The sequence below is a fragment of the Malaclemys terrapin genome (assembly GCF_027887155.1).
Source record: "Malaclemys terrapin pileata isolate rMalTer1 chromosome 20 unlocalized genomic scaffold, rMalTer1.hap1 SUPER_20_unloc_2, whole genome shotgun sequence".
Lineage (NCBI taxonomy): Eukaryota > Metazoa > Chordata > Testudines > Emydidae > Malaclemys > Malaclemys terrapin.
Window position 1 is genome coordinate 520,727 of NW_026530189.1, and position 22,002 is coordinate 542,728.

The following is a 22,002-nucleotide window of genomic DNA, read 5'->3' on the forward strand; positions in this document are numbered from 1 at the left end:
GGATGGGTTGTTGGGATGGTTGGTTGTAGGATGGGTGGGCAGGGATGGTTGTGTGGTTGGTTGGTTGGATGGGAAGGGATGACTGGGTGGATGGATGGGAGAGGGGATGGGTGGACAGGTATGGTTGGATGGGGGATGGTTGGGCAGAGGTTGTTGGGAGAATGGGGTGGTTGGATGGGGGGATGAGTGGGCAGCCATGGGTGGGTGGAGGGATGGGGAGCAGGGATGGATGGGAAGGTGTCATGGATCCACAGGCCTGGTGCTCTGGCCCGGCTCTGGAACAGGTCCCCTTCAGCGTGGCAGTACCTTAGGGGCACACTCCCTCACTGGGGCAAGCCCCTCGGCTTCCCCGTCCCCCGGGATTGATCCTCGGAGCCGTCTGCACCCCTGCGTCACGCCGTGAGCCCCCTGCAGCGAGTCCAGCTGGATTGGACAGCTGGGGAAGACTTGTCCCCCCAAAGGGAGCAATGCCTGCCCGATGCCCGGACTCGGGAGTGACTCTCAGCCAGTGGTAAAAGCAGGAGGGTTTATTTGATGTCTGGACACAGCCTAGCGAGTCCTTCGTCACCACCGAGAAAAGGAAGTTACAGCCTGGTGGTAGGGGGTTTATTCCTTCACCTGCTCACTTCCCGGGTCCTTCTCGCATGAACAGAGCAACAATACCCCAAGTCCGAAGGTGCAAAAATTCGATATTTATTGGGGTGAACTTCCAGTAAGCAATGATTCCAATTTCCTTCCTCAGTGTCCCCCTTCCCAGCTCTGACACCACAGAGCCTGGCCTGTGTCCCTGTTCCCATCCACCCTCTTAGCAAAACATGATTCCAATTCCCCCTCCCCATTCCCTGTTCCCATCCCCACCCTTACGTCCTGATGGACTGCAGACTATCCAGTAAAACTTGCGTTCTGCTTAGCCAGACCTTAACCAATCATTTACTGAAATTTAACTAACCAATCCTAACCTATTGTAACATGATTATCTAACCAATTATATCCCACCACCTTAATTGGTTTACACCCAAGAAAATTAATTATACAGCAGACAGAAACAATTGCACAATATTCAAAATATGATGAAAAATTCCCACTTCGTTACACACCCTCCAGCAGGGGGCGCAGGGACACACACACACACACAAAGCGCAGGACCCGTCCCCTCCAGCAGGGGTCGCAGGGACACACATAGAGTGCAGGGCCCGGCCCCTCCAGCAGGGGGCACCAGGGACACACACACACACACACACACACACACACACAGCGCAGGACCCGTCCCCTCCAGCAGGGGTCGCAGGGACACACACAGAGTGCAGGGCCCGGCCCCTCCAGAAGGGGGCGCCAGGAACACACACACACACACACACACACACACACACACACACACATACACACACAGCGCAGGGCCCATCTCCTCCAGCAGGGGAAGGAGGTACACACGCACACACACACTCTCTCTGCATGTGATTCCCTAACTGGGTGGGCAGCTTCCTGGGTGCACTATGGGGGAGGGGGAGGGGAAGCCGGGGTTCAGGGTTAACTCCGTGTGTGTGACATCGATGACCAGTGGGGGGAGGGGGTACTGCCCCTCCCCCCACACCAGGCAGCACTGAGGGGCTGGCAGCCCCCAGGACCAGGCCAGTTTCCCCGGGGACGTCCACACCACAGCCAGGGCACTGTAGCAGCGACGCTCCCCACCCCCGGGGGGAAGGGCCTTACCCCGGGCGCAGCTCAGCGGGGATGACCCCGTCCACCACCGACCTGCATCTGTACCAGGCATGGCACCACCTCGCCCTAGTGCGGGGGGCTGGCAGCCAGGACTCCTGGGTTCTCAACAGGCACCTCTCACCAGTTTGAGACCCTCTAGGTTAGAGCGGGGGCACTAGAAGTCAAGTCAAGTAGGATTTCCCGTTTCCTCTTGGCCTTCTGAGCATGGGAAATCAAAAAGCCACTAGAGGGGTGCAGAGGCCCACGGTAGAATCATAGATAAAATCGGGACATCTGGTCACCCTGGTTGGAAGGGACCTCAGGAGGTATCTAGTCCAACCCCCTGCTCAAAGCAGGACCAATCCCCAACTAAATCATCCCAGCCAGGACTTTGTCAAGCCGGGCCTTAAAAACCTCTAAGGAAGGAGATTCCACCACCTCCCTAGGGAACCAATTCCAGTGCTTCACCACCCTCCTAGTGAAATAGCGTTTCCTAATATCCAACCTGGACCTCCCCCACTGCAACTTGAGACCATTACTCCTTGTTCTGTCATCTGCCACCACTGAGAACAATCTAGATCCATCTTCTTTGGAACCCCCCTTTAGGTAGTTGAAAGCAGCTATCAAATCCCCCCTCATTCTTCTCTTCTGCAGACTAAATAACCCCAGTTCCCTCGGCCTCTCCTCGTAAGTCATGTGCTCCAGAACCCTGATCATTTTCATTGCCTTCTGCTGGACTCTCTCCAATTTGTCCACATCCCTTCTGTAGTGGGGGGGCCACAACTGGACGCAATCTTCCAGATGTGGCCTCACCAGTGCCGAATAGAGGGGAATGATCAGGTCCCTCGATCTGCTGGCAACGTTCCTACTAATGCAGCCCAATGTGCCGTTAGCCTTCTTGGCAACGAGGGCAACCTGCTGACTCATATCCAGTTTCTCGTCCACTGTGACCCCCAGGTCCTTTTCTGCAGAACTGCTGCCTAGCCACTCGGTCCCTAGTCTGTAGCAGTGCGTGGGATTCTTCCTTCCTAAGTGCAGGACTCTGCACTTGTCCTTGTTGAACCTCATCAGGTTTCTTTTGGCCCAATCCTCCAATTTGTCTAGGTCCCTCTGGGAGCCCTACAGAAGGGCTGGGAAGCCGGCTCCTCTCACCAAGAACAGATCTTACCTCCCTCTAGGATCCTGGCACTCACCTGGTTACAGCTACTCTGCATACCTGATAAGGTGAAGCAGGGTCACCCCCGGAGCTGGGGGAGGGGTGGAAACAGGAGTGGGCTAGCGGGGGCTTGTGGGTCGGAGATGCAGGGGGCAGCCCAGGGCTGGGCTGGCAGGGGGCTGGTGTTTTGTGTTTCCGGCTGTAAGCGCGTGAGCCCAGGGCTGGAGCTGTAACAAACCTGGGGGTCTTGGCAAGGAAATAAGAGAGAATCGTTAGACCAGTGGAAGGCAGGGAGCCAAGGAGAGAGAGCAGAAAATGAGACATGAGGTCTGTCCCCTCTAGGGGGCGCTGCCCTGATCCGGCCCCAAGGTGGGGACTGGCTGGCTCCTGGGGTGGCGAATGGGACACAGGGCCGATCCCCTCGGGGGGGGGGGGGTAGTTCCCATCCGGCCCCAGGGCAGGGACTAGCTGGTTCAAGGGGCGGGGAATGGGGCTGGGGCCTGTCCCCTCTAGGGGGCGCCGGCTCTGATCTCTGGCTCTGTAGCCCAAGGGTCCCGATGGGGCAGAGTGTGTCGATCACCGTGGGGAAGAAACGTTACTAAGGGGCTCATCGGTCCAGCGGCGGGAGGTCGAACCCCGTCCCACGGCTGGAAGTTGAAGCTGGACAAAAGCCTGGGAATAAGGTGCAAGTTTTTCCCGTGAGAGCAATGAACCCTCGGGACCCTTCCCCAGGGCGCGGTGGATTCTCCGTCCGAACAAGGTTTAAATCAGGACGGGCGGTTTTGCTGAGAGTCCTGCCCTAGATCAACCAGGAATTAATTCGGGGCGGGTCTCTGGCCTGTGTGATGCAGGAGGTCAGACGAGAGGCTCACAATGGTACCGACGGCCGTCTCTGAGTCCCGCTGGCTTGGCCGAATCCCTATTTCGGGAACCTCACTCAACCAAACACGGAGAGTCCTTCAGTTCATGTCCCGGCTTTGTGGCTTTGCTGTGCTGCTGTCACCCTGCTGCCTCGCCCCAGAGGTGGCTGCATCTCAGTAGCTGTACATAAAACTCAGCTCCTGTCCCAGAAGCAGAGACCGGAGCTGACGGAGGAATGACTATTAGCTCTTGGCTGTGTAGGGAACACAAGTGTGTGTTTCAAGCTTATTGCACTAACACACACACACACACACCCATCCCCCCCTCCCTCCCCCCCGGCCACTTGGGTTATCTCCCACCTCTGGGAGGTGAGTGGGTTCTAGTGGGTTAGAGCGGGAGGTGGGGTGTTGGGAGCCCAGACTCACCCACCCATTACATGCCCCGCAGGGAAAGGCCATCAAAAAATAATCCGACACCTGTGTGCACCCTGTGCCCCCTAGTGCCAGGCACTGCTCAGGGCTGGGCAGGGGCTGCGGGTCGGGAGTGAGGGGCACCGGCAGAGCGGGCGGGGGGGGCAGGGCTGGGCTAGCAGGGGCTGCGGGTCGGGAGTGAGGGGCACCGGCAGGGCTGGCGGGGGGGGGCAGGAGGGGGCTGGTTTTGTCTCTGCTGCTGTTCCCAATCTCGGTGGATTTACACTGACAATGGGCAGCCCTGATTACTGGAACCTTATCCCAGACCTGGGCCAGGCCGGGGGGGGGGGGGGGGGAGGTGCTGCCACACACAGAGCCCCCCCCCGCCTCCCAAATGCCACGCCCTCACCATGGACCTCCCCACAATGACCCCCCCACTGGGTCACCCCAGCCTCTCCCCCACTAACTGACCTCCCCCCCAGTGCAGACCCCTCCCCTCCCCTCTCTTCACAGGTACAACACACAGACACACACACAGAGCGGGGCCCATCCCCTCCAGCAGCGGGCGCAGGGACATACACACACAGCTAACTACCCGCAACCGCTGCCCCCCTGCTGTCTAGGGGTCGCAGCACCTGGGGCCCCTCTCTGGCCCTGACCCCCACCCCTGCCAGGACCTGCCTTGAGGAGGGGATGGTCCCCAAGAGGGGAGGGGCGGAGTCAGAAACGACTTAAAAGTTTGGGGTGGGGGCGCAGGGCGAGGAGGAGGGAGCGCGGGGAGGGAAGAGGAAGGGTGCAGGGTTAGGTGACGGGTACCCCCAAATTGTCAGCTCCACGGCCGGAGAGTGGGGACCCCCCAGCCTTCAGGGATGAGTCCCTTCTAGAGAGGGGGCAGAGAGAGGCGTGGAAAGGGGGGTCGGGGTTCAGGGAGAAAGATGGGGGAACCTCTCTACAGCCAGAGGAGCTGGGAGCCAGGACTCCTGGGTTCTCTCCCTGGCTCCAGGAGGGCAGTGGGGTCTAGTGGTTAGAGCGGGGGGGTTGGGGCTGGGAGCCAGGATGCCTGGGTTCTCTCCCCAGCTCAGGGAGGGGGGTCTAGTAGTTAGAGTGGGGGAGCGTGGCTGGGAGCCAGGACTCCTGGGTTCTCTCCCTGGCTCCGGGAGGGCAGTGGGGTCTAGTGGTTAGAGCGGGGGGGTTGGGGCTGGGAGCCAGGATGCCTGGGTTCTCTCCCCAGCTCAGGGAGGGGGGTCTAGTAGTTAGAGTGGGGGAGCGTGGCTGGGAGCCAGGACTCCTGGGTCCTACCTTATCCCCCAAGGCTGTTAGTCGGCTCTTCCTTCGGACGCCGCCCTGTCCCCAGGTCTGAGCCCGGCCACCCAGCACTGACCCCACATCCTTTGGAGCCGTGGCAGGGACTGGCAGCTCGAACCGTGAGTGGGGTCCAAGGGAGGGGGCCTGCCACTCCTGCTCCCCCAGGCAGAACCAGGGTGAGGGCTGGGAGCCAGGACTCCTGGGTTCTCCCCCTGGCTCTGGGGGGGAGGGGAGTGGGGTCTAGTGGTTAGAGCGGGGGGGGTTGGGGCTGGGAGCCAGGACTCCTGGGTTCTCCCCCTGGCTCTGGGGGGAGGGGAGTGGGGTCTGGTGGTTAGAGCGGGGGGGTTGGGGCTGGGAGCCAGGACTCCTGGGTTCTCCCCCTGGCTCTGGGGGGAGGGGAGTGGGGTCTAGTGGTTACAGGGGGGAGGGCGGGGGGTCTGGAAGCCAGGACTCCTGGGTTCTCCCCCTGGCTCTGGGGGGGGAGGGGAGTGGGGTCTAGTGGTTAGAGCGGGGGGGTTGGGGCTGGGAGCCAGGACTCCTGGGTTCTCCCCCTGGCTCTGGGGGGAGGGGAGTGGGGTCTGGTGGTTAGAGCGGGGGGGTTGGGGCTGGGAGCCAGGACTCCTGGGTTCTCCCCCTGGCTCTGGGGGGAGGGGAGTGGGGTCTAGTGGTTACAGGGGGGAGGGCGGGGGGTCTGGAAGCCAGGACTCCTGGGTTCTCCCCCTGGCTCTGGGGGGAGGGGAGTGGGGTCTAGTGGTTAGAGCGGGGGGGTTGGGGCTGGGAGCCAGGACTCCTGGGTTCTCCCCCTGGCTCTGGGGGGAGGGGAGTGGGGTCTAGTGGTTACAGGGGGGAGGGCGGGGGGTCTGGAAGCCAGGACTCCTGGGTTCTCCCCCTGGCTCTGGGGGGGGAGGGGAGTGGGGTCTAGTGGTTAGAGCGGGGGGGTTGGGGCTGGGAGCCAGGACTCCTGGGTTCTCCCCCTGGCTCGGGGGGGGAGGGGAGTGGGGTCTAGTGGTTACAGTGGGGGAGGGCGGGGGGTCTGGAAGCCAGGTCCGAGGCCCTAGGCCATGTACACATTAATGAGAAAACTGTTTGGCACAGACTCTCCGGGGCTCAAATTCCCCGTCCCCCCCCCAGTCTCAGACTAATTAGCCTCCCGGGTGCATTGTGTCCCCGGGCGCTGCATTCTCACGCTCTCAGCTTCGGTGGGCCGGGTGGGGAGGGGCGATCAGGTTCCCCCCACTTAATCCCGGGGATCACAGCCGGGAATTACAACACCTCTGTCCCCGGCGGGGCGGGGGGGGGGACTCTCAGAGGCTGCCACCGACCTGCCGAGAAGGGACCTTGTTGGGGCGTAGAGACGTTCCCCCCACAGCCTGCGACGCGCCACCCCAGTGGCACAGACCTCCATGCACTGAGCTGCAGCAGGAGCGCTCCCCGCGGCAGAGGTATTAGGGCTTTTACCCTTGCTGGGCCACTAGGGGGCATAGCAAACTGCCACGGGGGCACTGCGCATTGCAGGCCAACGCAGGGACAGAGGTTAGAAATATCCCCCCTTTTAAAGTATAGGGGGTGGGGGCAGGGACCCCAGGGGTGGGCTAGCAGGGGCTGCCGGTCGGGGCTGAGGGGTAGCGGCAGAGCTGGTGGGGGGATCCGGGACTGCGGGTCAGGGGTGAGGAGCACTGGGAGGGCTGGGGGGAGCCTAGGGCTGGGCGAGCAGGGGGCTGTGGGTTGAGAGTGAGGGGGGCTGGGAGGGGGTCAGGGCTGGGCTAGCAGGGGCTGCGGTCGGGAGTGAGGGGCACCGGCAGGGCTGGGGGGCAGGGCTGGGCTAGCAGGGGCTGCGGGTCAGGAGTGAGGGGCACCGGCAGAGCTGGGGGGGTCAGGGCTGGGTTAGCAGGGGCTGCGGGTCGGGAGTGAGGGGCACTGGCAGGGCTGGGGGGGAGCCCAGGGCTGGACTAGCAGGGGCTGCAGTCGGGAGTGAGGGGCACCGGCAGAGCTGGGGGGGGGCAGGGCTGGGCTAGCAGGGGGCTGCGGGTTGGGAGTGAGGGGCACCGGCAGAGCTGGGGGGCAGGGCTGGGCTGGCAGGGGGCTGCGGGTTGGGAGTGAGGGGCACCGGAAGAGCTGGGGGGGCAGGGCTGGGCTAGGAGGGGCTGTGGTCGGGAGTGAGGGGCACCGGCTGAGATCCTGACACCCCCCCCCATCTCCAGACATTATCCGCCCCCCCTTCAGGAAGGCCCCAGAGATGCCCGGCCTGGCGGGGGGACCCCCGGCTGCTCCCCCTTCCCTGCACTTCGCCACCCCCACACGCCGGCGCCATCGCACCAGCTTCACCCAGGAGCAGCTGGAGCAGCTGGAGGCCGCCTTCGTCAAGAACCATTATCCGGACATCTACGTCCGCGAGGAGCTGGCCCGGGCCACGCGGCTCAACGAGGCCAGGATCCAGGTACCTGGTGGAGGGCTGCAGGGCGGGGGGGGGGGGTCTCCCTGACAGTCAGTGCTGGGCACCGCAGGGCGTTCTGTGTGGCTGTTCCCCAGCCGCCCCGCCCCAGAGGTGGCTGCACTCAGCGCCGGGCGAGGCATCGCTGCGGTCCCAGCCAGGCGCACTCCTGGGTGAGGGGCTCTGTGGCGTGGTGCGGCTGGGTCTGGACAGCGTCTTTCTCTCTTTCCAGGTGTGGTTCCAGAACCGCCGGGCCAAGCAGCGGAAGCAGGAACGGGCCCTGCTGAAGCCCAGCCCTCCACGGGGCCTCTCGGTTGGGCCGGTACCCACTCCCCCACCCCGGCAGTACCAGTACACCCCAACCCTGGCCCCCCACCACCACCACCACCATCTCCCCCGCTTCCCTGTCTCCTACCCCCCAGGGCTCCCGCCTCCGCCTGGCCAGTTCCCGTGCCCCCACCCCCCGCCATCCCCCCGTGCCCCCGAGGACTGGTACAGCTCCCTGCGCGCTATGACCTCCCCCCCTGCTCCCCCACCCCCTGTCATCTCCCTCAGCCTGGACCCAGCCACCCACTGGAACTGAGACCCATGGGGTGCTGGATGCAGCATGGAACGGTCATAAAGGCGTTGAAAGGTCTCTGACTCCGTCTCCTTCATTCCAACACACGAGGATGGCTCTCCCAGCACTGAGATGCAGCCACCTCTGGGGCAGGACAGCTAGGGGAACAGCCGCACACAATGCCACCCGGGGATGGTTCGCCCGACACTGAGATGCAGCCATTTCTAGGGCAGTGCAGCAGGGGAACAACCACACATAACACCGCATGGGCATGGCTCACCTGGCGCTGAGATGCGCCACCTCCCATTATTATTATGAAATAATTCAATATGGGCAAACAGGACGTCCCAACCTGTAACGTATTTTTTTCCTCTGTGCTTTGAATGGGCTTATTTCCTAATGGAAAGAAAAATTATGAGTGAAATAGACTCAGGAGGAAAAAATTAGATGGTAAAATATGAATGCAAATGGGGAGTTTTCTAAGAAAAGGTTCTCAGATTATCAAAAATCACAATTCCAGAAATCAAGAAAGTGGATACACTTGACTAAGAGCCCATGCTCTTTCAGTGGGGGAAATGAAGGCATCCGTTTGAAATGTAAAAAGCCACAAATAAAAAAATGGGAAAAAATACGAGATAGTAATTGATATAAATTAGTAATCAATATAAATTAGAAGTGTAGAAAACTGATAAGGGAAGCTAAAGGTAAGAGCGGACAGTGCATAGCTGGCTAAGGACAATAAGGTGGAATTTTTTTAAGCTTATCAGGAACAAAATAGACCCTAGCATAGATAGAGATGGAAAAATTGTTAATAATGGTACAGAAAAGGCAGACATATTCAGTCAACGTGTGTGTCCCATATTTGACTAGAAGCAGGATGAGATACTCACATCAAATGAGGGTGATGGAGCATTTTCCAGGATATTAGGCCTAGACCCCCAAAGGCACTTAGGCATTGTGATGCTACCCTTCTAGGCCCCTTGAAAAATCGCTGCGATCCACAGAGCCCGAGTTAGGGCACCCCAGAATGTCACCCACAAGAATCCTGCCCCTCTTGTGGCTTTCAGCACCTAAGTCTGGGCTCCAAGCAGGTCCTGCTCGTCCACAAGGGGAGGCACCGGGATTGCCCCGCCTCCGAGGGCTGGCCCGCTTCCCATGATGCTCAGCCTCCCCCTCTCCCCCGCCCTTTAAAGTCTCCCACATGCCTTGAAATGCCTTTTCTGGCTTGCCCAGCTTGGCGGGCGCATCTCACCGCTCTCCGTGGCCCTGGGCAGCTCCCCAAGCGGCCCTGCCGGCTCCTGGATCAGACAGGAGGTGTCGGAGCTCCACAAAACTCAATGGTGAGAGGGACGCCCCTCTGGCTGCCAGCCCTCTGGTGAGAGCCCACGTCCATCACGGGGGAGAGCCCCCATCTCCGTCTGCCAAGAAGAAGAGATTTGAACAGGGATCGCTACCGGCACCCCTAAGCTGCAGAATCACCGGCCCAATTAATGTTGAATGAGTTAACCCAACAGGGGAGGGACCCGCCTGAGAACGTCCCCCAGTTCAGAGATTAGGGCGCTCGGCTAAAATACCCGTGTTCAAGTCCTTCCCATGTCCTGGCCGAACACCATAACCACCGGGCTAAAGGCAACCCTAGGATCAAGGCTGCAAGGAGCCCCCGGGCTCATCTCGTCTGTATCACACGGGCCGGAGACCATCCCCAACATCATTCCTAGAGCTGATCTGGTAGAGAAACAGCCCAGCTGGACTGGAAAATGGCGAATTCACCGCGCCCCTTGGGAAACCGACCCGGTGGTTCATGACTCTCATCGTAAAAAATTAACGTCTTATTCCCAGGCGGAATTTGTCCAGTTTCAACTTCCAGCCATTGGATCAAGTTCGACCTTCCTCTGCTGGACGGAAGAGCCTGTTAATAAATATTTGTTCCCCAGGTCGGTACGTACAGGCTGGGATCGAGTCATCACCCCTTTGCCGTCTCTTTGTTCGGCTAAACAGACTGAGCTGCTGGCGTCTCTCGCTCTCAGGCAGGGGCGTTAATCATCCTCGCGGCTCTTCTCTGACCCCTCCCCGGTTTATCAGCATCGACATCCAGGAACAAAGGACGAGGGCCAGACTCACAGGCTGGGGACTCTCTCCTGGGAAGCAACAACTGGGAAAAAGATTTGAGGGGCGTGGTGGAAAATCAGCCGAACGTCAGATCACAGTGGGACGCTGGGACCAAACGGGAGCCCAATGTGATCCCGGGATGGAGAAACAGGGGAATCTCGAGTCGGAGCAGAGAGGGGAGGGGATTTTCCCTCTGGCTTTGGGACTGGTGCAGCCGCTGCTGGGATCCTGCGTCCCATTCTGGTACCCGCAATTCAAGAAAGATGTTGCATAGGCGCCAACTTTTCCCGACACCATGCTCAACCCCCCAGCCCCGCCCCTGCCCTGCCCCCATTCTAACCCCTTCCCCAAAGTCCACACCCCAACTCCGCCCCCACCCTACCCCTATTGAACTCCTTCCCCAAATCCCCGCCCCGGCCCTGCCTCTTCCCCCGAGAGCGCCGCGTTTCCCCTCCTCCCCGCTCCCTCATGCTGGGAGCTAGGGGGAGAAGCGGAGCCACAGTGTGCCCAGGGGAGGAGGCGGAGGCGAGCTGGGGTGGGGAGGGGAGCTGCTGGTGGGTGCAGAGCAGAGCACCCACCAATTTTTCCCTGTGGGTGCTCCAGAGTCAGCGACTATGGGATGTTCATCAGTCGGGGAGAGGTCAGAGAAGGGCCCTGCCTGAGAGTGAGACACCAGCAGCTTGGTCTATTTAGCTCAGGGGTGCTCAAACTGGGGGTGGGGACTCCTCAGGGGGTTGTTAGGTTATTATGTGGGGGGGTCACGAGCGGTCAGCCTCCATCCCAAACCCTGCTTTGCCTCCAGCATTTATAATGGTGTTAAATATACACCTCTACCCCGATATAACATGAATTTGGATATAACGCGGTAAAGCAGCGCTCTGGGGGGGTGGGGCTGCGCACTCCGGCAGATCATAGCAAGTTCGATATAACGCGGTTTCACCTATAACGCAGTAAGATTTTTTGGCTCCCGAGGACAGCGTTATATCGGGGCAGAGGTGTATTAAAAAGTGGTTTTCATTTATAAGGGGGGGGTCGCACTCAGAGGCGTGGTGTGGGAAAGGGGTTACCGGTACAAACGTTTTGAGAATCACTGATTTAGCTGAACAAAGAGGTGAAGGGGTGACTCAATTCCAGGCTACAAGTGCCACCAGAGGGAACAAATACGTGGTACCAGGCCCGTCAGACCAGCAGAGGAAGTTCTCACGTGATCCAATGGCCGGAAGTTGAACTCAACAAATTCCACCTGGAAATAAGGCGTCCATTTCTTTACCCTGAGAGTAATGAACCGTGGGGGCAATTCCACAAGAGGGCATGGTGGATTCTCCGTCACTGGCTGTTTTTCAGTCAAGATGGGCTGTTTTCGACAAGATCTGCTCTGGGATTGGCGTGGGGAAGCTCTCCGGCCTGTGCGACACGGGGGCCAGACTAGATCATAACCATGGGGAGATGAAAGCCAAAAAGTGCGGGGGGAAGCTGTGCTGGACCACGGAGGTGTTGGGTTATTGTAGGGTCTCTTAGGAGTGCTGGAGTCTGGTTTGTTATGGTAGGGTCTCTCACGGCCGGGTCGTTACGGGGGGGTCTCTTGGCAGCACGGGGGGGGAGAGAGGGTTGTTAGCGCAGGTCTCTCGGGGCCGGGTTGTTACGGGGGTCTCTTGGGGCCGAGTCGTTACAGGGGGTCTCTTGGGGGTCAGGTCGTTATGGGGGAGGTCTCGCGGGGCCAGGGTGTTACGGGGGGGTCTCTCGGGGTGGGGGTGTTACGGGGGGTCTCTCAGGGCCAGCTCATTGGGGGTGGGTCTCTCGGGGCCGGGTCGTTGGGGGGGGTCTCTCGCGGCCGGGGTGTTGGGGGGGTCTCTCGGGGCTGTGCTGTTACAGGGGGTCTCTGGGGGCCGGGTCATTACGGGGGGTCTCTGGGGGCCATGTCGTTAGGGGGGTCTCTCGCGGCTGGGTCTTTACAGTGCGTCTCCCAGGGCCATGGTGTTTCGGGGGGTCTCGCGGGGCCGGGGTGTTACGGGGGAGGGTCTCGCGGGGCCGGGTCGTTACGAGGGGGGTCTCTCGCAGCCGGGGTGTTTCGGGGGGGTCTCGTGGGGCTGGGGCATTATGGGGGGGGGTCTCTCGCAGCCGGGTCGTTACGGGAGGAGGTCTCGCGGGGCCGGGGTCGTTACGGGGGGTCTCGCGGGGCTAGGTTTTCGGGGGGGGGGGTCTCACGGGTCCAGGTTGTTGGGGGTGGGGGGGTCTCGTGGGGCTGGGTCGTTACGCGGGGTCTCTGGGGCCTGGGGTGTTAGGGGGGTCTCGCAGGGCCGGGTTGTCGAGGGGAGGGTCTCGGGGGGGCCAGGGCATTACGGGGGCAGGTCTCACGGGGCTGTGCTGTCGGGGGGGGTCTCTGGGGCTGGGGTGTCACGGGGGGGTCTCGCCGGGCCGGGGTTGGGGGGGGGTCTCTCGGCAGTACGGGAGGGCCGCGTTGTTATGGTAACCATGGCGCGCGGGGCGGGCAGGCCCCGGATGTTCGCGCGTTCGCGCGCGCGCGGGGGAGGGGGAGTGGGAGTTACGGAAGGACCCGGATGTCCCCGCGGCGGGGCTCGGGGGGTCTCAAGCCGGGGCTGGGCTGAGGGAGCGAAGGGACCCGGATGTCCCCGGGGCGGGTGGGGCTAGGCTATGTCAGGAGCCGGATGTGGCTGGGGGGCGGGGCTCCGCGATGGACCCGGATGTGCGCCAGGGCTGAGCCATGCGCAGCTCCCGGGTTTTTCCCTGAGCCCGGCTTGGCGGGAAGAGGCGGGGCGCGATGGCGGTTGGGCAGGACCCGGATGTAGGCCGCGTGCCAAGGTCCCGGATGGGCGCCGTTCGGCTGGCCCCTCCGTCCCTGCGTCCTTCCCTCGCGCGCGCGCGCGCGCGCTCGCTTTAGCGCCCGCTCCAATGGGAGCGGCGGGTGCGCGTCACGTGGCCGGAGGCCGGTGGGCGGGGCCGCTATATAAGGCTCGGCCGGGCGCCGCCTCGGCCGCCTTCTCAGCAGCTCCAGCCCGGGACAGATCCGCTCGGTGAGTGGGGCGGCCGCGCGCGGGGCTTGGGTGGGGGTCGTGAGCGGGAAATGGCGGCGGTTGGTAGCCCTCACGCAGGGGAGTCGGGGGATCGTTGAGGCCGCAGCGGCGGCCTTAAAATGCGCATGCGCGGCCGGCGGAGCTCGAGTAAAACGTCGGGGGCCTGGGGGTTCTCTTCGGGTTGGGGGGGCTGCGATGTGCGCATGCGCGGGGGAAGCCTCAACGGGCGGGGGGGGTGGAACACGGCGGGCGCGCACGCGCGTGAGGCGCCTGCGTCGTCGTGTTCGTTTGGGTCGTTCCCGCGCTGGTTCCGCGGGGGGGGTTTGGAACGCTGGAGGGGTCGGCGTTCCATCCGGCGCGGGCCTCGCTACTGCGGCCACGTGACCGCCGCCATCTCTTCTGCGCGGGACACAAGATGGCGGCCCTGGGGGGGGGGGAGGGGCGCGATTCCCTCCAGGGTGGAGGGAGGCTGGGGCCATCTGGCCTTCATCGGGGTGGGGGAGTAGCGCACGTGCGGGGTGGACTCCCTGCAGGCTGGGGGGGCGGGGGAGTTAGAAGATACTCCATTGGGTTGAGGGGAGCAGAGGGGTCCTTGGGGTGGCTTGGATGAGGGCTGGATGTGTGGAGGAGAGGGCCTGCCCGAAGCCTGGGGCGGGAGGGGTATGTCCTGTTCTGTGGGCAGGATGGGGGGTCACCCTGCAAGCACAGCTCTCCCTAGATTAGCAGCTGTAGTGTGGAGGTTGGCAGATCCATCCAGGAGCTGGTGATTACAGTCCCTCCACCAGAGAGCTAGTCCAATGGGATCCTGGAACCCTTCTCCCCGGAGGGCGGGAGCAGACAGGGATTGGGCTCTGAGGCTAGGGAACAAGCGGAGGATTTCAGGCTCCATAAGGCCCCCAGGGAGAAGGGACTCTAGGGAGAGCAGTGGGGTCCAATTGCTCTCAAGGGGTATTAGTTGCTCCCTGCCTCTGGGGGGGAGGTGGGGAGAGCTCTTGGGCTCCTTACCAAGGCAGGAAGGGCTGAGGTTGATGCTGGGGAGAGTGCCTCCCTTCCACGTGGGGCCTGTCCCCAGGCTTGGTAGGGAGAAGCCCTGGTGCAGCTGTTCTGTTCCTTCTAACCACCTTGCATCTCCTTCCCCAGACTCCTCCTCCTCCACCACCACCACTATGTCTTCTGAAGAAGGAAAACTCTTCGTTGGGGGTCTGAATTTCGAGACCGACGAACAAGGCCTGGAGCAGCATTTTGGCTCTTTCGGCCCCATCTCTGAGGGTAAGGATTCGGTTACGCCCATGCTCCTGGTCCCTACAGCTGTGAGGAGAATTGGTCTTGCTGGAGCATTTGAGGGGGTCATGTACCCAGGGCCTAGTTGCAGGGCGTGCTTAGGCCTCTGCTTCCAAAAAAAGCTGTTTTGTTCTAATCCTTGATCCCAGCTGCCTAAGTAAGAGTTGTCCAGATCTGGGTGTAAGAGGTCATCTGCTGATATCACATGGCAGGTTCAGATATCCCAGCACCTGACCACAACGTCTGTACTACACAAGGATAATCTGTAGCCCCAGGGCAATTCCTATTGCCTAGGCTCAAAGGGTGAGGACCAAAAAGTGATTGATTTCTTCTCCTTCCAGTGGTCGTAATTAAAGACAAAGAGACCCAGAGGTCCAGAGGCTTTGGCTTCATCACCTTTGCCAACCCGGAACATGCGTCAGATGCCATGAGGGCAATGAATGGAGAGGTGAGTCTTTCCACAGGGACGGGGGCTGCTGCCTACCCCGCTCCCCCTGTGTGCCTAGCTCCCCCTTTCCTAACGTGTCTTGTTCCTCTGCAGTCCGTGGATGGGCGTCAGATCAGAGTTGACCATGCTGGGAAATCTTCCCGTGGATCCAGAGGTGGCTCATTCGGAGGCAGAGGCCGAGGCCGCGGCTACTCCAGAGGTGAGTCTAGCAGCCCTCCTGTTCTGAGCTGAAAGCCAGTCGGCCCTTGGGAGGAAAAGCACTCATGTCTTTCTGTCCTTTTCTCTGCAGGAGGTGGAGACAGAAGCTACGGTGGCGGCCGCTATGACAACCGAAGTGGAGGCTATGGCGGGTCCCGGGACTACGGCGGCAGGTAACTCATGCAGAGGTGGCTGGTACCCTGCTGGCGGGGAACTAGAGAGGGCCCAGGCAGAGCTACCAGAATGATTAGCAAACTTGCTTAGTAAGACTCCAGGAGCTCTGTCTATGCAGCTTAACAGAGAATGTTAAGGGGTGACTTGATTGAAGCCTAAGTACCTACATAGGGATCAACACTTGGATATTGGGTGCCCTCTGCCCAGTTGAAGAGGTCTAACGTGATCCAAGCACTGGAAGTTGAAGCTAGATAAATTCTAGAAATAAGGCACCTGGTTTGTAAGTGAGGGATGTTATCTACTGGAACTGAGTGAGGGCTGTGGGGGATTCTCCATCACTGCTACATTGAACTCAAAATTGGGTGTTTTTTTAAAAGATCTTCCGTTCTTGATTAATCTAATCTTGGCTGGCCTGTTTTATGGGTCAGATTAGATCAGTGTTCCCATTGCCCCTAGACTCGAGGGCATCTGGAGCCAGTGTAAAACAGTTGTGCTTTGCTTTCAGAAGTCAGGGAGGATATAACGACCGCTACTCCTCTGGAGGCTCTTACAGAGACAACTATGACAACTAAGGTAGGTGAAGCCCAGAGAATGAAATACAGCACTTCTCTTGCTTAGCAGGTGTACTTAAAACCTTTGCAACGCACCATCTTGTGCTGAGCAGTGGCCGTACTCGAGGCTTATTATCTGGGACGACTCTTTATCCGCCTTAACAAGCCTATCCGAGTCTTATTGCCAGGCCTTGGTTCCGTGACCCTGGTCGATAGCTAACATTAAATGCATGTGGAGGCTTAGAATTCCATTTAACACCAATGACCGCCATCGAGCGTCCAAGTGACTAGCTAACTGGGGGAGGGGGAGTCCTGGAGATTCCTAGCCTCGCTGAGCCCAAAAAAAGTCTAGGAGTTGGTGAAATGCTACAAACATGTCCGTATGCTACAGTGCCTTTACGATTGTACCTACTTCTTGTCCTCAGCTCGCAACGAGTAAAAACCCTTCCTGACTCAAGATCGTCCTTCCAATGGCCGTATTTATAAAGAGTTTTGGAGCTTCGCTGAATCTTATTGTTTAGTTATCTACCTGTATCTTCCCTTTTGTAGTCTTGTCACACGCAGCCTGACAGCTTCTGCTACGAGATGGCCCGTTGAGACTTTCCTCAAGAAAGCTCTGTTTAGTTTTGAGTGTTTTTTTAAAAGCATTTTTGAAATCTGGTTTATTTTTCTCCTTTTGATTTGTCAACAACCCAAGGTTTCTTTTAAATTGCCAAGACGGGGCCCTGAACTCACTTTAACACATTGTTCCCGCAAGCTGGAGTTTCTAAGACAAGTGCAATGATACCTTGGAGTTCTGTTCCTTTAGTATATAGCAAGGGAGGGGTGAAATGCGCGGCAGCCTTTGGTATATCTAAAGGGACACAAGTGACTCGTAAGTTCGATCTGCAGAAAAAAGGTATTTTCACTGTACAATGTAACAACCCCCAGAACTAAGACTTGCAAAAACGTTCCACGAGAGGTTCTTGAAAATGTTTGTTTATATTGTCCTTTTTTTACTGGAAGAAATGCGCATAATTCCATTGGTATTGTATTTGAAGTGGTGAAGGAATTCCTGTATTCAGTTCTCTGGCTTTACGAAGCCTATTAAAAGACCGTTCTGAAACGAACTCTTTGCTCTCGACATTTTGACATTTCGTTACACTGCACAAGACAGACAGAGATGGGAGTGAGGTTAGGGTACAGGAGACTGTTTCTGATCCCACTTACGCCGACCTAAATGTCACTGTATGTGGAACCAGACAGCAGCCTGGCCCTGATCTCCTGTCAGTGTAGCACAAACATTAAACCCCATCGTCCCCTCTGTCTGCCTTGTTGAGCAGCCGAAAATATCGAAAGGGGTTTGCAGTCTAATTCTGCTTCTGAAGCTTTGCGGCCGCATCAAGGACAAATTCCCGGCTAAACCGGCAAGGATTCTCAAATCTGGCTCCAAAAATTAGCCTTTAAACCAGCACCGGTTTCCATGACTCCTTGGGTGCTCCCTGCAGCGTCTTGCAATCCAAACGTTGCCATCTTGTGCTGCCGCATGAGCCGCAAAGTGAAAGTGCTTGACCCTAAGCTGGAAGCTCTAGCAAGTGGATTTGGTGGTGGAGGTGATTTTTAGGAAAGCAGTCTTTTGGTTTCCTTAGAAACCAAAGCAAGACGCAGCTGGCTGTCCAGTGATGCCGGAGGATCTAGGATTGTCTAGGCTGCTCAGTTCCTAAACAGCACGAATCCCTAACTGAAGTCGCTTCAACTTCAGCCGGCAAGTCACATCTTCCACTAATGCCCTCCGTTCTTGGTGGCAGTGGCAACAGAATTTGGAAAAGGGACAGTGACTTAAACCACTGAATCTCCTGGAGCTGGCGCATATGCCACAGGGGTACGGCCGCCCCTTGCTCTGTGCTGTGACACTGGCTGGGAGGGTGTATTTACTCGCCCTTCCCAGGGTGTGTGGGAAGCCAACCTGGAGTGCGTGGCCGAGATTAAATCCAGCAGCTTCATCCATAGCTGGTGAACCTGGGAGGTGTCTTCCCAGCCCACAGCAGCAGGATGGTGTCAAATCATCCCGTTAGCGTGCCCCCCACCTCGGGGTGTCTCGTCCCTCCGTTCTCCTTTTAATGCTTCGATCTGTCAGCCGAGTGGTCAAGAGGCGCTGCTCTTTGGACCCGGTTAGCACAGAGCTAGGGTCAGACACGGCCAGCCGGTGTCAGAGGGGTCGGTGGGCCTGTTGTAGTTAGCCTTGTCCTGATCTTACCCGCTGTGAGCATTCTCTGCTAGCGTATGGAAACCAGTGTCCTTCGAGACCCCGAAGTGAGTTGTGACTCTCCTTCAGTGCGATCCGTGTGAGACGAAAGCTGCTCTCTTGCCTAGTTCATATGTGGATATAGTCCTGTAATTCGAGGTAACTCTTTTGCTCGTGTCCGCATCTTCTCTCCTCCACAGCTCGTTCCCTAGGGCTAACGCTGGTTGTTTTTTTTGACTGATTCTTTTTGGGGGCCTGTCTGAGCTGGGCCTGACCCCTACTGCTGTGGGAGTGGGGGGAGGCAGTCTGGCCTGTACCGAACACCCAGCCTCCCCCTCGCCATCACTGCCGTTCGGTCCAAGATTTTAATCCATGCCTTGTGCAGCCCTTGGACTCGTCTGCTGGGAGGGGCTGTTCCCAGTGCAGCGGGGGGGTGGAGGGGACTCCGGTGCCTCTGGACCTGCCAGGTTAAATTGCTCTGCGCCGGTGACGAATAGACACCTTTTGGGTGGGGTTCTCAAAACGTGGGGTTGGGTGGAGCCTCCGTAGCGACTGACACTCCAGGGCTGGCCAATGGGCGGCATCGGCCAGCCCTGGAGTAGCCCGCTCAGACCGCCGGGTTCAGCGAATTGTTTGTGTAATGTGCTGGGTGAGTTGAGACTGGCTAGTAACACGGCTTTGCTTTGGCAGGTGCAAGAGGATGGCGCCAGCTGCTCTACCCTGAAAGGAAGGGATACGGAGACTAGAAGGGACAGTTCGGCCCAAGGTATGGATCCTGGCCACATCCCATGGCAAAGGGCATAAATCTGCTTGGCTACGAAGCAGTGGTGGGCCCATAGCCCATTGGGCCGGGGTGGGAGCGGATGGATGGGGGGTGGACACAGTTAACAGCTTAGCCCTGATCTTGGAAAGAATCGCCTGCCAGACCCTCCTGAAGCATAAACCTGTGTCCATCTCTCCTTCCAGGTGGTCGGCACACACAGGAGTTTGCCCCAAGGGCACCCGCATGCCTGAGCTGGATGGGCCCGATGACTGCTGTGGGGAGAGCCGGGCACTGCTGAGCCCGTTTGCCAGCGAGGGCAGAAACGAGCAAATCCTTCCTTGGCCAGGGTCCTTTTTAGTGTAACAATAAAGACTGCTGGACCCAGTGTCCGTGGTGAGCCTTGTCTGGGCAGCGGGAACAGCTGGGTGTGGCGCTCAGCAGACGGGGAGGGAGGGTTTGGGGGGGATGACTCCCTTTGTACCCCTGTGTGGGGGGCCAATCTGGAACCAGCCTGGAAGAGGAGCGGGTGCGGCAGGTTAGCAGTGTCAGGTCACCGTCTTGTCCACACTGCTGAGTGGAGTTAAGGCCTGGGGAGGGGGTGACAGCCCCGCAGTCTGAAAAGGGAAGGTGGCTGGCGGCCTGGGCCTGCACGCTCCTGTTTGTGTCTCAGGAGCTCCGGCTGCTGGGCCGAGTAGATGCCCAGGAATGTACCTTCTTTAGCTGCTCAGAGCTCGGCGGCTTCCTTCCTGTTAAAGCAGCCGCCCTCCGGCGGGGGAGGAAGCAGGCTCCTGTCAGAGGCCCAAGAGCTAAGCTCTAAGGGACGACAGCTGGTGCTGGCTTCCCACCAGAGCCAGCAGGCACCTGCTTTGCCTCCGGTCTCTTCGTACTGCCCCTGCACGGGCGGGGCTCACACGACTGCCTCGGCACCAGGGCTGGGGGAGCTGTGGCTGCAAGGGGGCGAGCAGCGAGGGCTGGCTGCGGCCCAAGGAGCACTGTCTCCACTCCCTGCCCCGGTATCAGCTCCTGGGCGGCCGCTGAGCGTTTTCCTGGCCTCGGCCGCAGCCTTTAGCTGAGATGTCAAGGCTGGAAGGCACCAGGGCCCTGCCCATCCCTGTCCCTCGCTGCTGCTCCTGGAGCCAGCTTGCCTCAGACTGGCCCCTCCCCTGTGCTGAGTGCTGCCTGAGGGTGTGGGGCTGGCTGGGGGCAGGCGTTCGCTTCCCTTTCAGCCTGCTTCCTCCTTCGTGTGTTTGCCCGTGACCGTCTCCCCCGCCATGGGGTGAGGCCTGGCCCTAGCAAAGCGGCCTGCTGAGTTACCCTCTGCTTACAAACCTACTCTCCCAGCCCCTGCATCCGTACAGTGCAAGCGCGGGGGAGAGACCCTACAATAACACAGTGGCAGGGGCCCTCCTGTAGCCAATGCTGCTGCATGGTGGAAAGTGTGGGCCGAACTCGGTCCGCTTTGTAAAGCGAGGGGCAGCTGGGGTCTGTGGGTGATGAGTGGGTGCTCACCTGGGGATGGTTGGGGGGAGCAGGCCCAGCCATGCACCAGAGCGAAGGGCCTGAGGGTCAGGCTGGGGGTCTTCCCTCTAACCCCAGTGGGGAAAAGCCTTTTCATCCCCCATGTTGCTGGGCCGGCAGTGCTATCTGCATGAGCGTGCACACACACACGCACCCCCCAGCCGCTCCCTTCAGCCTAGGACAAACCAGCTTTGCCCCCAACTTGTCCCCCTCTCCTCAGCCAGCATTGGGGGTGCCCCAAACCTCTTGGCCTGCTCAGGAGAGCGGCAGCTCCATGGTTGAACACCTGCCTGATTTGAGCTGGATCTCTGGGCTGGCTGGCTTCTGGCAGGGGGAGCTCCCACCAAGGAGCCTTACCCAGGCTGCCAGCTGGGGGCCTGGTCCAGCGGCACAGGCTGGCTGCTCCACTGGCTAGTGGAGGCCCTGGGCAGTGAGGCAGTCCCCCGAGGGGTCACACTCTGCCTGCTGGGCAGGCCATGTGCCCTCCACCCCTCTGAGACAGCCTCCGCTCCACCCCTCCTGTGTGGCCGGAGCCAGACACTGGGTAGAGGCGGGTACCTGCTGCTGGGGGCCAGGAGGGCTGGGGCCATGTGCCAGCCTGGCCACACCTGCTCGTGGTGTTACCGAGCCCCTTACCAAGTCATCCACAGCACCCCAGGTGGGGCTGTAGCACCCCCATGTGGCACCTGCCCTCCCCAGGAGACCTTGCCTTTCCCCTCTAGGACAGAGTACAGGGGGAAGGCAGGCAAGGCAAGGCGTCCTCCCCATCTCAGAGCACGGTTCCATGGGGGGGACAGAGACTAGTGGGGGGCTGGTTCTCACCCCTCATTTCTGCCTTCCCCCCCTCCCAGCTCTCACTGTGTAGAGCCTAGGGGGCGAGGCTGGGTCTCACCCCAAACAACACACGCACACCCCTGGGCCCTCAGTGCCTAGAGCCATGGGGGGGCTGGTTCACACGTGCTCAGGGTTTGGGGGGCTGGTTCTCACCTCTGCCCCCCAGCTCAGGGCCATGGGGGGTGTCTGGTTCTCACCCCTAGCACCCTACCCCCCCCTAGCTCTCAGGGCCTGGGGCCTATGGCCCTGGGGGTGGGGGGGTTGAAATGGGCGTGGCTTTTTTCTTTTTGCCCCGCCCCCTCCCGACAATCCGGAGTCCAGTCTTCAGGCCTGGCCCCTGGCTGGGTCGGTGGTCTCGCTCACCGCCGGCCAATCAGGGTTCCTGGCGGGGAAGGGGCGTGGCCTTGTTTCCGTCCGTCACTCCGTGCCTGCCAATCAGCGTTCCTGTCA

At 59.9% G+C, this 22,002-nt stretch overlaps 1 protein-coding gene across 6 annotated transcripts; it reads left to right on the forward strand.

Annotated features, from left to right (window-relative positions):
* Nucleotides 1–13,458: 13,458 nt before the first annotated feature.
* On the forward strand, nucleotides 13,459–19,585 carry LOC128829551 (RNA-binding protein 3-like). Of its 6 annotated transcripts, none has more exons than XM_054015020.1 (7): nucleotides 13,459–13,561; nucleotides 14,702–14,830; nucleotides 15,184–15,290; nucleotides 15,384–15,489; nucleotides 15,580–15,661; nucleotides 16,168–16,235; nucleotides 19,128–19,203. In XM_054015020.1, the coding sequence occupies exons 2-6, from the start codon at nucleotides 14,728–14,730 to the stop codon at nucleotides 16,232–16,234; spliced, it is 465 nt and encodes a 154-aa protein (XP_053870995.1). In that variant the 5' UTR covers nucleotides 13,459–13,561; nucleotides 14,702–14,727; the 3' UTR covers nucleotide 16,235; nucleotides 19,128–19,203. The 6 variants fall into 6 exon arrangements, with proteins under 6 accessions (XP_053870995.1, XP_053870997.1, XP_053870996.1 ...); XM_054015022.1 differs by having other exon boundaries at nucleotides 16,171–16,235; XM_054015021.1 differs by lacking the exon at nucleotides 19,128–19,203 and adding an exon at nucleotides 16,639–17,322 and having other exon boundaries at nucleotides 16,171–16,235.
* The last annotated feature ends 2,417 nt before the right edge of the window (nucleotides 19,586–22,002 follow it).

Coding starts and splice junctions, on each gene's coding strand:
- LOC128829551 (XM_054015020.1), top strand. CDS start 14,728: ATGTCTTCTGAAGAAGGAAAACTCTTCGTTGGGGGTCTGAATTTCGAG. Junction 14,831..15,183: donor TTTCGGCCCCATCTCTGAGG/GTAAGGATTCGG, acceptor TTCTCCTTCCAG/TGGTCGTAATTAAAGACAAA. Junction 15,662..16,167: donor TCCCGGGACTACGGCGGCAG/GTAACTCATGCA, acceptor CTTTGCTTTCAG/AAGTCAGGGAGGATATAACG.